The sequence below is a fragment of the Xylocopa sonorina genome, chromosome 6, assembly GCF_050948175.1.
Source record: "Xylocopa sonorina isolate GNS202 chromosome 6, iyXylSono1_principal, whole genome shotgun sequence".
NCBI lineage: Eukaryota > Metazoa > Arthropoda > Insecta > Hymenoptera > Apidae > Xylocopa > Xylocopa sonorina.
Genome location: NC_135198.1, coordinates 6,427,910 through 6,441,815, shown reverse-complemented (window position 1 = coordinate 6,441,815; position 13,906 = coordinate 6,427,910). Strand labels below are relative to the sequence as shown.

The following is a 13,906-nucleotide window of genomic DNA, read 5'->3' as shown; positions in this document are numbered from 1 at the left end:
ACGTATCCATAAATACATAGACGTGTGTACTTCCAAGTACGTATACAAATATTTAGTTTGTCATTGTTTTACTAACATTAACATTAACATTTTAATTATGAAAAATAAATTATATAGTATCCAATTCTTACTGCAATTGTATATAATCAAAAACACTTAAAACGTTTGTGCTATGCATTAAAATACTAAGTATAATTATTTATTTATTATATAAGAATACTAAGTTTTAGTATTAGTTTATTTGTAGTTTCATTCAACAAAGGCTAGGGAAATGATTCCAGAAATTATTTGAAATATTTTTATATTTCTTAAACAAATTATACATAAGTTTCTGGGAATTCGAATGTCACATCCCGGCCCGTTAACTTCTTATACACAGCTGCGAAAGTGTCAACCTAAGAAATAGATTAGTTATGTATTATATTATTAGAAAGACAAAATTTTCTGGTAATAACGTACAATATTATATACTCTACAATGGTATTTATCAGAATTAAAAATTGAAAACCTATTTACCTTGTGTTCGATATTTGTTTGTTCATTTTTATCTAAATGAACTTTAATAAGCTGTGTACCATCAAGTTTAATTCTAATGCGTTTTCCAACAATCTCTACGGGGTACACTAAATCTTCTAACAATGCATCATATACTGCTGTCAAGGTTCGACTAGAAAAGATTACATTTATTATATATATATGTTGTGTTTATGCGTATCATACACATAATTACTTATATATTAATTTTATTAATGTTTCTCATAATAATGTAACTATTACCTTCTTGGCCTCTTCTGTTTATTTTTAGTACGTGTTTTCCTTGTTGGTTTAGGCAAAATCTTACGTTCTCCAACAAACATAACATGTTTCCCAGAAAATTTCTTTTCCAATTCACGTACAAGTCTAGTTTGAATCTTTTGGAATGCCTTCAACTTTGGCATAGGTACGTATATTATGATACACTAAAGCAGACATTATTTTATTTTATAAATATAATTGCATATGCTGTGTGTATGCTTTTGTGTATGCTTATTTCACATTTTTTTATCACTCGTACCAAAAGGAATAAATTACAAATATTGCTTAATGTTTAATTTTTGCACAAAATATATTTACATTAACAATTACATTCGTATAAGAGTAATTAAAAGTAACTGTCGCAATACTTCAATTTATAGTTGAATTGAAATTAAGGTAAATGAAGAATATATCTAAAATGATAAGTATATGTCTGTAAAAATGTAATGTCACATTACCTTCTTGTTGTTGGTTTCTATCTCACGTGCTTTAGTAATGTAAAGTTCTCTTAATTGTGATTTCAAATCACTGTTCATTTCCAGCTCCAAAAGAGCTTGCGAGATGTTAGTCTCGAACGCATCAGGTTCGGCTCCGCCACTTTTTATTATTTTAGCGTTTGTTAACATCTGAAAATTATGCAGAGGTTAGAATTCAGTCTTGTTTATGTATAAGTAATTCGTAAGTTTGATAGATTTTTCTATTTCATAATAATTTTAATTGGAACACAAATTTTAATTAGAATTTATAATATATAGAAAAATACAAGTTTAAAGCTAAACATTTTAAGCTACAAAATACTGTCAAATATCGTATGTACATTGTATCAAACAAAATCCAAATTTATCAAAGTTTGTGTGGATAATCCAAGAAGAAGTCTTAGTTCATCTACTAAATTGTAATGTTATGAATAACGTGCAAAGAATCGTTTAATGTTTTCTAATTCATTTTAACTCTGTTTTTAGCTAAAAACTAAACTATTATCCGCGTGTACCTTGACGATATCCGCACCGCGTGAAAAGGATCCCAAAAGCACATAGGGAAAAATACCAACAGTTTGATACACAAAAAGTCTCTAGATTTCTATAATCATAATTTATATTGATTAAACATTGTACGCACAGGCATACAAATACAAATTTAAGTATTGTTTAGTACTTTGATTATATGAACGTGTGTTATGTAGGATAATTTTACTAAAGAATTTACATGTATTTTGAGAGAAATTAAATTTATATAATTTTAAGGAAAAAGAAAAATGTTGAAAGAAATTCTAAAAAATATTTGAAGAGTTTTGATTCTCTTCTCTTTCTTTATATAAGGTTATACATTTTTTTATTTTCATAGACTCTGCCTATAGTAATTTTGTGTTTCGATATCGGTGAACATTCATTTGCAATCCTTGTGCGGTGGGGATCAGAATACACTCACAGTGTCGTAAGAGGCGACTAAAGAGGGGAAGAAAGGATTGACGAAAATATAGAGAAAAGTAACGAATTTTAGTTAAGAAGAAGAACAATCTAAGCAAAGATATTAAACGCGAAAAGTATGTATGTAGGTATGCGTAGAAATGAAAGAAGATAGGAACGTTTTCTGTTAGGCAAAATAAAAGCGTAGCGCTCTTCACAAACACCATCTACTGGTAATAAAAGACTAATTTGTAAAACCAGTAGAAAGTACACGAGTTCCGTCTCTGTAAGTCCACTTTGTGATTATGGCACGTGGTATGTATTGTGATATTTGTGATATATTATTAAGGTTACATGAAAGAGAAAAGTATTAACATTTAAATTGTAGGATATCACTGAAGATATGGGGGATTTGATAAATAACGAAGAGCAAGAGTCTTCATCTACAAATATCACTCTATTTGGAGAACCAATAATTAAAACACGATGTCAAAAGAATGCTCTAATATCAGCTATTTCTGGAGGCATCTTTACTGGATTATTAGGCTTTCTATTCACGAGTAATCCAAAAAAAGCTACACATATAGGAATGGTTGGTTTTGGTGTGATAGGAGTTACTTATTCATGTTATTGTGCATATGATGAAATTAATACAAGAAAACAAGTTAGAGAGCTTAGACAAGCTATCTATGAAGCAGAGTTAGCAGCAAGCGTTAAAAAGAAATAATCAATTAATTCATTAGTCAAACTTGGTTATGTTTAATGCTGTTATTTATATGTAATAATTTTTATTAGTTCAAACAATACACAAGAAAATATGACATACATATATCTATAATATTTATGTAATGACATGAATAATTATATGATGTATGGTGTAAAATAAAAGGGAATAATGTAAAAATGTTACTATTTTCCTGTGGCAACATGAAATAGCTTGTATACCATATTTAAAGAATGTAATTAAAAATATGTACAGATGAAACTTGTTATATTTATACAGCTTATGGATAATTCTAACTGAATATGTACATTATTATATAACTGCAGTTTATTTCAAGTATTTACCTTTATGTGTTTTGTTAAATGTTTAGATGTTTTGACAGGAAAAATAAATTTGTACAAGTACAGTAGAGAATTTCATTTCAACTAGTCAGAATGTATGCAGTTGAAATAATGAAATATTTGGGTAATAGAATAGCTCTGAATATGCATGAAACAAGACCACATGTATGAAAGAATGTACAATTGATATACAATTATAATAATTATATTTTTGCAAATTTTTGCGCTAGAAAGAGAGAGAGAGAGAGAGAGAGAGGTCGAATAGTTCTAGTAATTGTTAACAGAGGGCGTTGAAGGTAATGCGATATCAAATGACGCTCTATCTCCTACATGTTCATTGGTTCTTGGCATTTGGTGGGGTGCGTATGACATCACGACGCATGTTTCGTACTATCGAATATGCTGAGTGACAGGTGGTGTAGTAGTTCTGTTACGTACTGTGTATCGAGGATACGAGTCGTGTCCTCGCGTCACGCGATCGGCACGTTGTTAATCGTAGGTGTCAGTGTTAAGTTTTGTGATGCATACCACGATTTTACGCAAACTACCTGAGAGATTCAACTCTGCAAGAAGAGGTGAGCTTGTTGTACCAAATAACGTTCAAAATCCGATCCCTTAGAATTTCGTATTATTATTTTGCTCGTGTGGAGAGGTCACCAAAATTTCATTCAGTCAAGAGGAAATCTCCATGATGCTTCGCGTCCTCTGTCCTTAGTTGCACATGATAATGAATCTTTACAGCGGGGAGCGGACGACATCTCGAATATTTATTTAATGTTACTCATATATCAGCGCAGAACATGTCTTTTACTCGTTTCATTTTTCGTATCTGTTTCACGTAGCTGGTTTTGAATGTTGATTAGTTTAGGGTGCAGTAGCTCGACGAAGTTAATGTTACGTATCGTGAAAACATATGATCTCGATGGCTGCACAGAGTGACAAAAAGATGATCGGATTTAAGTATTTAGGGCTTAGCGATTTTCTATATATTATAAACAACGAATGTAGTCTCGTAATCTCGGACAAGGTTCGATGATATTTGTGACAAGCTTTTGGTATGAAAAAAAAACAATTTATTTTTTCCAGTGTTTTTGAGACAGCTATACAACAGGCCAGGCATAGGGCCACACGGAATTTTTTTTCTGTGAGTAAACACGAATGCATTGTAATACCATCTGCAATTACTTTTTGGCAAGGAGGTGTTTACGAAAGGTTAAGGTGCATGCGCAACGCATCCGGGGATTTCTACTTTTTCCTACGGTCAACTAACAAAATTCTCCATTTTCATCTTTTTCTGCTATTCTTTCCTTTTTCTTCTTCTCTGTCTCTCTGTGATCTATCTTCGAATCGATGAAATAAGATTATCCTGAGTGCGGTAAAAATGCGTTTTACCGCATACGACCTTTGAAGTGAATGAAAATGTCAATAAATGAATTCGCATGTTAAACGGAGTGTCTCACGTGTTTGGAGTGACGTGTTCAATAATTTTTATCAGAAGTTCAAGAATTAAAGCATTATAGATGATCGATAGGAACATATGCATGCATGAACGTATACGGTTTTTGAGTGTTATAAAAGGTTAAACAATATGCTCTGTTTCGAGAATTTTATCTATTCCCTTACAGTGTCTATCTTTTGCCGTAAGTAATTTGTGCACTGATAATGTTTAATGCGCTGTTCATGTAAACTGTCAGGTTTTCGATATTTCGGTCGCTATTATCGATTGCAGGACATGAAACGGTGCAGGGTCCTCCATTTAAAATATCTCAATGCAGCGTTTCGATTCTTGGTTTTAAATTTTCCTGAAACGTCGCAATAATAAATAACATCTTCCTTAAAACAAAGTTAAATTGTTAAATGTTTTTCTTACAGTAATATCGAAATCTTTTTCAAAGTATCCGTTCGTAGAATGTTTATAGTCATATCGTATCGAGTAAATGTTTTATTTCGAACGAAATAATTGGTCAAATTTATACTTATATATTTTAAAAAACTTTTAAGAGCGATAGTACGTTATGATATATATCGTGATTGTGGAAATAACAAAATGACAACGGTATATCTCGATTATTTCTATATAACTGAAGACATGTCGCTATGATTTAACGCTTCCGTGGTTATTTTCATTTCTTTCACGTTTCACGTCCCAAGCACAGTGTGTGAAAGTACTCCGATGATTACGTTGGTCATCGACTTCTGATGAATCTGCAGTAGGAACGAAGTAAATGTTCGCCACAGGTTATTGCTTTCAGGACAGTCCTGTACTTTTCGAGTACTGACGAATAGGCTGGGTAAATTGATTTCTTAAACGATCTAAATAAAACGGACGAAAGGCAAAAGATTCGTTCCCACGTGCAGGAAATCGGTAACGCTTCCCAAACAAATTGGGTTCGCGTTATTTAGAATACACCGAATACGGCGAATTGGGCCAGTGCCATTTATCGTCCTACATTTCAGAATCACGACATACCGCCACCTTTCACCATTGATTTGATGCATTTTAAGGTTAAATTCCTTGTTAAGGTTCTACCTCTCACCTGTATCATTTCGTCCATTTACGGTTAGTTTTATGATAGTGTAACTTCTATTAACACATATTGCTCATTAGGAAGCTGGTAGAAGAGTTAGAAATGCAATATATGTGTGATGGTGTAGTAGATAGTGTAATCGGTTTTATTTTTTCTACATTGTGCTCGTATTATACTTGCGCCTTTGGCAAGTGAGGGGAATTTTAATCGATTTGCAGGTGTTATGAGTTAAAGTTGTATGTAAGTTGTATTGAATGTTACAGCAGTAAAATTGAGACTCCAATTAAAATGTGGTTTCTGGAAGTGCGATGCAGTTATTCTATCAATTAGTTAATATAATCGTTAGAAATATTTAAGATTAACTATTACAGATATTTTTATCAGCTTTCAGATAACTAACTAAACATTTATTGCATTGCGTTATATTAGAGCAATTAACACTAATGTAATTTTGATTAACTCTGCTAACTAACTTTATACTTCACTTATTGCAACGTATAGGAAGGTATTTAGGATAAAATGCGATATTCTCGAGTTAAATGAATCAGTAGTAATTTAGAGGTAATAAGAGAGAGCATTTTAATCCTCTGCAGCTGGTCGGTGTTTAATAAAATAAACCTGTAATAGTCTCAATTTATTCTGAAATATTCTTATTGATACTTTATGGTCAACTCATTGTAAATGATTTTCATATTTAATGGAACGTTACTTTCACTACAGTAGAGAAATGGTAAATCGTTTTACTGCATTCAACTGAATACAAATCGTTTTTGCTACACCGCAAATTGTCATAGGTATAGTATTTAATGTACAAATGTCTATATTGCAATATGTTGTAAAAATTAAACTCAAATTTATCGTCAGATTCATCATTTTATAGTATTCGAGGTCAATGCTGTGATTTGTATGAAATATTTGTATTGAAAATCTTTAGAGGAATAAGATTGTAAGAAAGTTCGGTAGTAAGGGATTCATTATCTCGCTTAACACTATAACTGTAATAAACTATATCAATTATACTTGGTAAACGGTAACCAAAAATGCTTGTAAGTTCTCTGTACATAAATTAGAATTTACCACTGTAATTATTTTCAGTAGTGTACAATATATCGTATTTGCGCGATCGTGTTATTGTCATGATTTAACGATTGTTTACTTGTATTTAGATTGTGCTGGGACAAGGTTGGGGTATCTATATGGGGCAATGCGTATCTCGTAAGGCGGGCGCCGTCATCGCAACCGGTCATCGCGACTCGCTCACCTATCGCATTATGGAGAAACCCGCGAAGGTAAGTCCTACCTGTTTAGAAATATCAAAATTGCTGCGTACGTTAACCCTTTGCGATTGAGGGTTCTGGAGCGGAGCGGTTCAAAATTCTTCTTGGAACTCGAGGGCTCCTCGACGAAGACAATGCGAATAATTTTCAGTTCGTCATACGAGGACGAAAACGAATTATAATAATCTTGTCTATTCTGTTAACAAATTACGAATGTTATGCAACTAATAATGCTGTTACTTTTTCTTTCGAGTGCGAAGGGTTAACTAGCTTCAAAACGTTTAGGCAAATTGGTATTCAACTGGTACAAACATGTTTTGAGGAGAAATGGAACTTAAATGAAGATTCGTTTCATTCTCCAAATATCGTAACGCGTACTTTTCATATTTACCTTGAATACTTCGTGCAATACTTGCACATTATGTGTGTATTCCGTATTTCTTAAGTTTTCAATAAGTGTATAAGCATTCCTGATCTTATAATATCTGTTTATTTTCGTAATGTTGCCAAATGATTGGGATCTGTATTATTAGCTCGAATTATTGGATAAATTATTGAATGACAAAGTTATTTCAAAGGGAATTAAATGATTATCAAAGCTTGATACTATTTAGAAAATGTTTTTATTATTTTAAATAGGCAATTTACGTAGTAATTTGTTAATCTGTTTGAGACTGTTCAACATCGCAGAACGTCAACAAAACAGTAATAAAAGTTAATAAGAGATTTAGGAAATTTTCCTGCGTGAAAAATAAAAGCAATTTAGTAAATTAAATACGTAATTACGTATACGTAATAGTATTAATTGGAGCAAGGTATTGTTCCACCTAATTTCTGGTATATACATATGTATATCATCGTATTAATTTATATTCCTGATTTTGAAATAATTGTGTACAGCGTACTACGTATGTACATTTAGTTCATTATATGTTAGAGTTGAATAGAGAAAGCATCCCACTGATAATAATTACATTCATCGGTTCACGAACAAAGTGAAGTTCACATCATTGTACTACACCTGTGAAAGGATCCTTAGTACCTTAAAAGTTAGACGACCTCTTGCAGTGTGTTTTCCTTTTAAACATATAAAGACACTGAAATAATTAAAACCAACTGAATAATTGTTATGTACTGAAAAAAAATAACAGTATGCACTCATCGGTATTGTTTTACCCGAAAGAGACTAACTACCGTGTATTTATTTCTTCTAACTCTTAATGGTGTATTTAGAGATAAAACGAGACCTTAATACATTTTGTGAGTGAACGCAAGGCAGAAATATCACACGAATATGCAAAGATCGTACAGTCATTGCGAAAGTACAGCACAGACGTGTACTTACATATGATATTGATCAACATATAAACGAGCAGATAATAGTAAATATTAGAGGTGAAGACCAAGATAATTCCTGTCGTGCCTTTTCTGTTAGCAACGAGTCAGTTCTCTTTCCCGTGTCTATGAATATAGTTACGGACGAGGAATTTTAAGAAATAAAAGAAGTAATAACGTTATAAAGATGTGAGTTTCAGTGTTTTGTTAACATTTTTATTGTTGGTTAGAAATACTGTGTTTTAAAAAATATTTCTATAGATGTAAATACTTTCTGTAAATAAGTTTTAATTGCACAGAAATGGAAGAGAGTACATTACAGAAAATATCCAGTACCAATTATCGGCACTTCGTTTTTATATTGGAGTGTATACGTGTACAATATAGACGTAGGGTAAGAATTGAATTGATGGATTATTATTCAGTTGATTTAAACGTGGAATGAAAAATAGAGAAATGCGTACTTTCAATAGTCAATCAAAATGTATTGTCCAAATAGTTGAGTCGATTCTCATTTCTCTTATTATATAGATAAAATTGTGCGTGGATGAATTGTGAATAGATTGGTGAAAGCGAGGGAGTTTCTACGAAAAAAGGAGTTGGACAAACACAAGGGCATCAATCATAGAACTGATATCTTACAGGTAGAACACATGGAAATCATTTGATTGATGACATAGCTGATGAGATTTATTATAGAGATATATTTATAGCTGATTGGAGTAAGCTTATTTAATATATTTTCTACTTACATATAAGAGAAATTAAAAAATAAGATCTTTATCCTTCGGATCAATTAATAGGTTGATTTTAATTACATATAAATGCGTATTTTTGTCATTTTTAGCTAAAAGTTATACCGCTCAAATTCTTTCTCTTCCTTATTACCATTCTTACGTAGAATAATTATGTATGAAACGAACAAGATAACGTTATGAATTCGTAAAAATAACAGGATTAAAACCTACAATTAAGTAGATTAGTTGGCAATGGTATTAAATTCCATAGTGCTAAATTGTTAAATATCAAGCAAAGTAACTAGAGTATCAACTACATAGGTCGCGTTAGTGTTTGCTCGATGGAATATCGAGTTTCACGAAAACCGCAGCAGTCTGTCACACATAGATGTTCATAAAGAGGTAGATATTGATTAATCGTACGTGTATGATATATGAAATAATAGAGTGCCGTAATGATGTCATTTAAACGTTCACAAAATTTAGAAAGTCCCAGCTGCTTGAATGGAATACGTATCGAAGGATGGCGAATAAGTATCCTAACTGCATACCCACCTACTTTTCAGTACATTCCACATAGCAATTCTAGACATTAGCGTAGTCAACTTGGCATTTTTCTTGTGAAACGAATTCCGTTCTACGAACCTGCCCTTTAAATATGCACTGCAGAAATTTGTACGATTCGCTACCAAGTATTTATCACGTATTCGCAACGCGAGTTTGTTAAATCAAGGAGCAAATAGAATGGTAATTTGGAAGAAATTAATATTTGTAAAGGAATAAGTTACTTGTTCTATTTAACATAACAAAATCTTCCTGTTTCTGGTACAAAGTAAGGAATCAAAGGCGATACAGTCGAGGCAATATATTTTTTGGGGAATCGCCTTATTCCTGGTTACGCCATTGCCCAGATAAAATATACATCGCAGGCTTTCTTGTTCTTCTCCGTCCTTTCACTCGACCATTTGTAGTATTTCAATAGACGGGTCTCATTTTTCGCATTACTTCCTGCATTGAAATCACTCGGTGGCTCCTCTTTTTGCGCGCCGAGCGTTCAAGAACTTGTTCCGTCGTTTTAGATCACGATAATACTGTACGCAAGAAGTTTCTCGTTAGTGGCGAAACGTTATCTACCTGGAAACATGTAGCAAATCGGTAATTAAGCGTCTGTTAGGCACATCGTATTATATTTTTGAAGAATTTTTTAGTTCCGCAATATCTGATCAATTTAAATTGCAAATTGATCCGGACGAAAAACATAATTATTCCCTTCGTCTTAACCTAATTATGGTATGGCTACTAATTGTATTTGTTGCTATCTTCGTACGGTTTTGATTAATATCTTTTATTTTGCGAAGCATTCCCGTCTTATTCTACTGTTTAGCGGATAACACATTTGTTTTCCCAGTGATGTAAGTTGTTAGCAGGTTCTATTTTTTCTGTATTTGGTGTTTTCGTACGTATTTCAATTCGTGCAGACGTTCTAACACGATGGCACGAAAACACGTACGTATTTCAAAGTGCAATTACAGCTGAATTAAAATGCAGCTGCAAAATTACCTCTTAGATGTTGAAATTCATCGTCGAATAGATATTATTGCTCTCTTTTATGATTCGTAGTCGTGGATGATCCATTTAATGTTTAGAAATGTCAAATTGTGCAATTGCGTGAATCTATTCGTTAGTCATAGTCCATTGCAGCGAGATATTGCGAGTGAATGCGCTTCGAACCTGATACAACGCTTCCGTTACTACAGGATATTATAAACCAGTATCTTATAACTTCATATAGCGGAAAAGCCAGCTGATTCTATTCTATGTGATACAACTTGAAGGTCATACCCACAAAGTTCAATGTTCTATTGTGTACATTGGTATCTAGATTTATTATTTTCTTTTTGTTTTTCATTTTGATTGTATTCCGAGCAGCACGAGATATTAATCGCGTTATGTAATTAACTCTGGATCAAGGTAGTACCATGCGAATCTCTGTCAGTGCACGTTCACGAATAATTGTTCAATATTTTTTCGTAGAATGTGCTTTTGGCCATTTTTGTGATCTTCTTAGAAAGGAGCGAGACACCTCGAGTGTTGCAGAATGAATGATTTTCGAGTTTTGCGTTATCTCATGGTGTCTCCTCATCCATAAGATATTAAAGTCGCTACAAATTAAATGTATTAACGATAACAAGCGTGTACGCGTGTGGTCATGTTGATATGCAGAATACGTGCATAACACGCATGTTCTACTTTTATGGCAGCATGTATATTTGATTCTAATCGACGTGTGCGTAAATCAGTGTGTAGTGCATCAGACTAAAAAAATAATGATGAAAGGCCTCACTTGTGCGGTAACGTTACCGTTATTTTACGCTTACTGGCCATACGTTACATCCATTCACGTTTCAGGCTACTTTCAATAATTAATATTTTCGTTCATTTAGCGGGTTTCGTAGTTTTCTTTTCGCCTAGTCAATTAAAGAGAGGTTTACAAAGATGTGTTACGCCGATATCAGTTTACTTGATATTTCTACCACGCCTTCAAATTTTCACCTAACTTACTGTATAATTGCACGCGAATTATGCCGTCTTCTCATCTAGCTTGTAATAACAGTTACGTTAATTATGAAATAGAATTGTTTTTCGTTTTCTTTTAGCGCATTTTAGTTAGTAATACGCTTTAGATACATTTTAAAATTACTACATTATATTAATATATAGTTAAAACACTCTTTTATCGTAAAATAGAATAACATTATATGTAGCATCACGTTTGCAAGAGTAGAATAGGGAAGCCAAGGAAAATATGAATTGCAAAGTTGCTTATTTAAAATTACCTACATAACGTCATCATAAATATTTGTATTAGATTTCCTCAAGGCTTAATAAAATGGGAATAAATATTAAATTTTTTACTAGATACTGGTGCAATAGTATTAACATATTGCTAACCAGACATGTGCAATTACACGTTGCCTGGACTGCTCGTAGAGTACCGGACACGTAAGATTACGGAATTTGCATACTTCAGTGAAGGTCTACGTACTGTGTTCTTTCTTTAGCCACAGTGACTCTTGCAAAAGGTATATTTCCTTTCCGTGTCTGCACATGTCTCTGCCATTTGCAAACTGACGGTCCCCAAATGATAGTCACCTATAAATATTTATGGCACCCATATTCACGGATCGTTCTTATCGATTTTCAAAGTGTCTTATATTTTAGTAATATTTTAAAAATAATATTTAGGTGTTTCGAATTTTTTCTGCACTTTTAAGTAACGTTGTAGGTATTTGCGAAATCTTCGTATCGTGAGAATTAAATTATTATTGTTTTTTTTTCTGGAACCTTGGATAGTTTCGTTTATTTTCATAAAATTCATACGACAGCTGGAAAATATTACTAAAAAATAAGTGCAGGTTTATTTGAACACGGCCGATGGCATTCAAGTATCCTGCGGAACGCGTACTCTTACGTGATTGATAGGGCACGCGTTAATTATCTGCAGAAGAATGCTCTCCGCCTATGTTTTTCGCACGGCTACTCGTTCGCGTGATCGGTCATGACATGTGAAAGTAATTAATTGTTAAATTCATCGCCGATGCTAATTCACTCGAGCGTACTCCGTGCTCTTTCCTTCCTTTCATTATATCCGCTTTCCATTGTTCTCCGTTCTGCCAACTGGTTGCATGGTGGGCATCCGCTAGCCGGAAGGAGTGCGAAAAAATTGCGAAACTAGGATCAACACCTATGCTTCGGGTACGAAGAAGGTGAAGCTTGTTTGTTTTTTGTCGAGTTTCTTTTGCGTTACTTCTTCAAGCGATGATAGTCTTCCTCTGCTACCTTCGCTTTTTTCGTACGCGTTCGAAATATGTATCTACCTTCTCGAAAGGAATTTGTACGCGGCTGCTGAAGTTGCAGGGATATAATTTGAACGTAATTATTTATAGTCACGTGTACCGCATACGGGAATGCTATGCGTACAATTTAATAAGCATACGGAATTTTGTTCTTAATTTTGTTTATTTCAAGTCGTTCGCATACCCAGTATTTTCTATGTTACGTTGTTTATGATGTTCTCTGTAATTAATTTGAATAGTATACACATATTTTTGTACTATCTTTGAATATTCATGTGTTTGGTATATAAATGAGGAATATAATTTAGCTTTAGGAACTAGCGACAAGTTGTGAAACGATATTTTCTGTCATTCCTACTTGCGTAATGGAAGGAAATAGTTCTGTCATTGAAAGTGTGCATACTTAGCAACAAAACTACTTATTTTCAATATTTTTGCCGTAGCCGCTATGGAGATTCTACTAATTTAGGCGTATCTACTTATAAATGAGGGAGGAAAAGGATAGAAAAGTATATTGGATAAATTAAACATTAATTAGTTTTGTATGGTTCGTGATAAAGGAAAATAAGTCAGCCTTTACGCTCTAAGTAGGTCTTTGAAATAAAAAACTTATATTGCATTCAATACGCGCACTTTCATTTAATCCAACGGGTGTTTCATGACCGACAGTAATAGTCTTAGTTCTTAGCTAAAGGTTTGCTCAGCTTTACACCAGATGGCATAACACTGCAGACCAATAACAAACGCTCCTGACTACCTGTGCAATTTAAATATTTAAAACGAAAACGATGCACACTGTTTAAAAAAAGAAATTATAATTCTATTTTATTAGCATGACTTATAAGTGCGTGCAGTTTTTTCCGCATGCTGTCTTTGAACTAAATTTCCCATCGAATAAATTTGCTT

The 13,906-nt window shown here is 33.1% G+C and overlaps 3 protein-coding genes across 10 annotated transcripts in view; 2 read left to right on the top strand and 1 right to left on the bottom strand.

Annotated features, from left to right (window-relative positions):
- Positions 1 to 1,913, bottom strand: part of Rps7 (ribosomal protein S7) — a 39,191-nt gene extending 37,278 nt beyond the window's left edge. Inside the window, exons 1-5 of one of the 3 annotated variants that reach the window (XM_076896726.1) lie at positions 1,787 to 1,913; positions 1,254 to 1,421; positions 778 to 959; positions 517 to 667; positions 291 to 395 (exon numbers count right to left, since the gene is read on the bottom strand). In XM_076896726.1, the coding sequence (XP_076752841.1) occupies positions 318 to 395; positions 517 to 667; positions 778 to 959; positions 1,254 to 1,421 (579 nt within the window). In that variant the 5' untranslated portion in view covers positions 1,787 to 1,913 and the 3' untranslated portion in view covers positions 291 to 317. Of the gene's footprint in view, positions 1 to 284; positions 396 to 516; positions 668 to 777; positions 960 to 1,253; positions 1,422 to 1,612; positions 1,637 to 1,786 lie in introns of those variants that run through there. The other 2 variants (XM_076896725.1, XM_076896727.1) reach the window with 2 other exon arrangements.
- A 317-nt stretch (positions 1,914 to 2,230) lies between these two features.
- Positions 2,231 to 3,118, top strand: L(3)87df (cytochrome c oxidase assembly factor COX20 lethal (3) 87Df). Its single transcript, XM_076896735.1, has 2 exons — positions 2,231 to 2,516; positions 2,590 to 3,118. Exon 2 carries the CDS (start codon positions 2,605 to 2,607, stop codon positions 2,926 to 2,928), a length of 324 nt encoding a protein of 107 aa, XP_076752850.1. The 5' UTR covers positions 2,231 to 2,516; positions 2,590 to 2,604; the 3' UTR covers positions 2,929 to 3,118.
- Positions 3,119 to 3,685: 567 nt separating this feature from the next.
- LOC143424515 (uncharacterized) overlaps positions 3,686 to 13,906 on the top strand; it is a 48,148-nt gene continuing 37,927 nt past the window's right edge. For 5 of the 6 annotated variants that reach the window (XM_076896630.1, XM_076896627.1, XM_076896632.1 and 2 more), the window contains exons 1-2: positions 3,686 to 3,841; positions 6,961 to 7,083. In XM_076896630.1, coding sequence (XP_076752745.1) covers positions 6,991 to 7,083 — 93 coding nt within the window. In that variant the 5' untranslated portion in view covers positions 3,686 to 3,841; positions 6,961 to 6,990. Of the gene's footprint in view, positions 3,842 to 4,352; positions 4,411 to 6,960; positions 7,084 to 13,906 lie in introns of all 6 variants that reach the window. The other variant, XM_076896628.1, reaches the window with a different exon arrangement.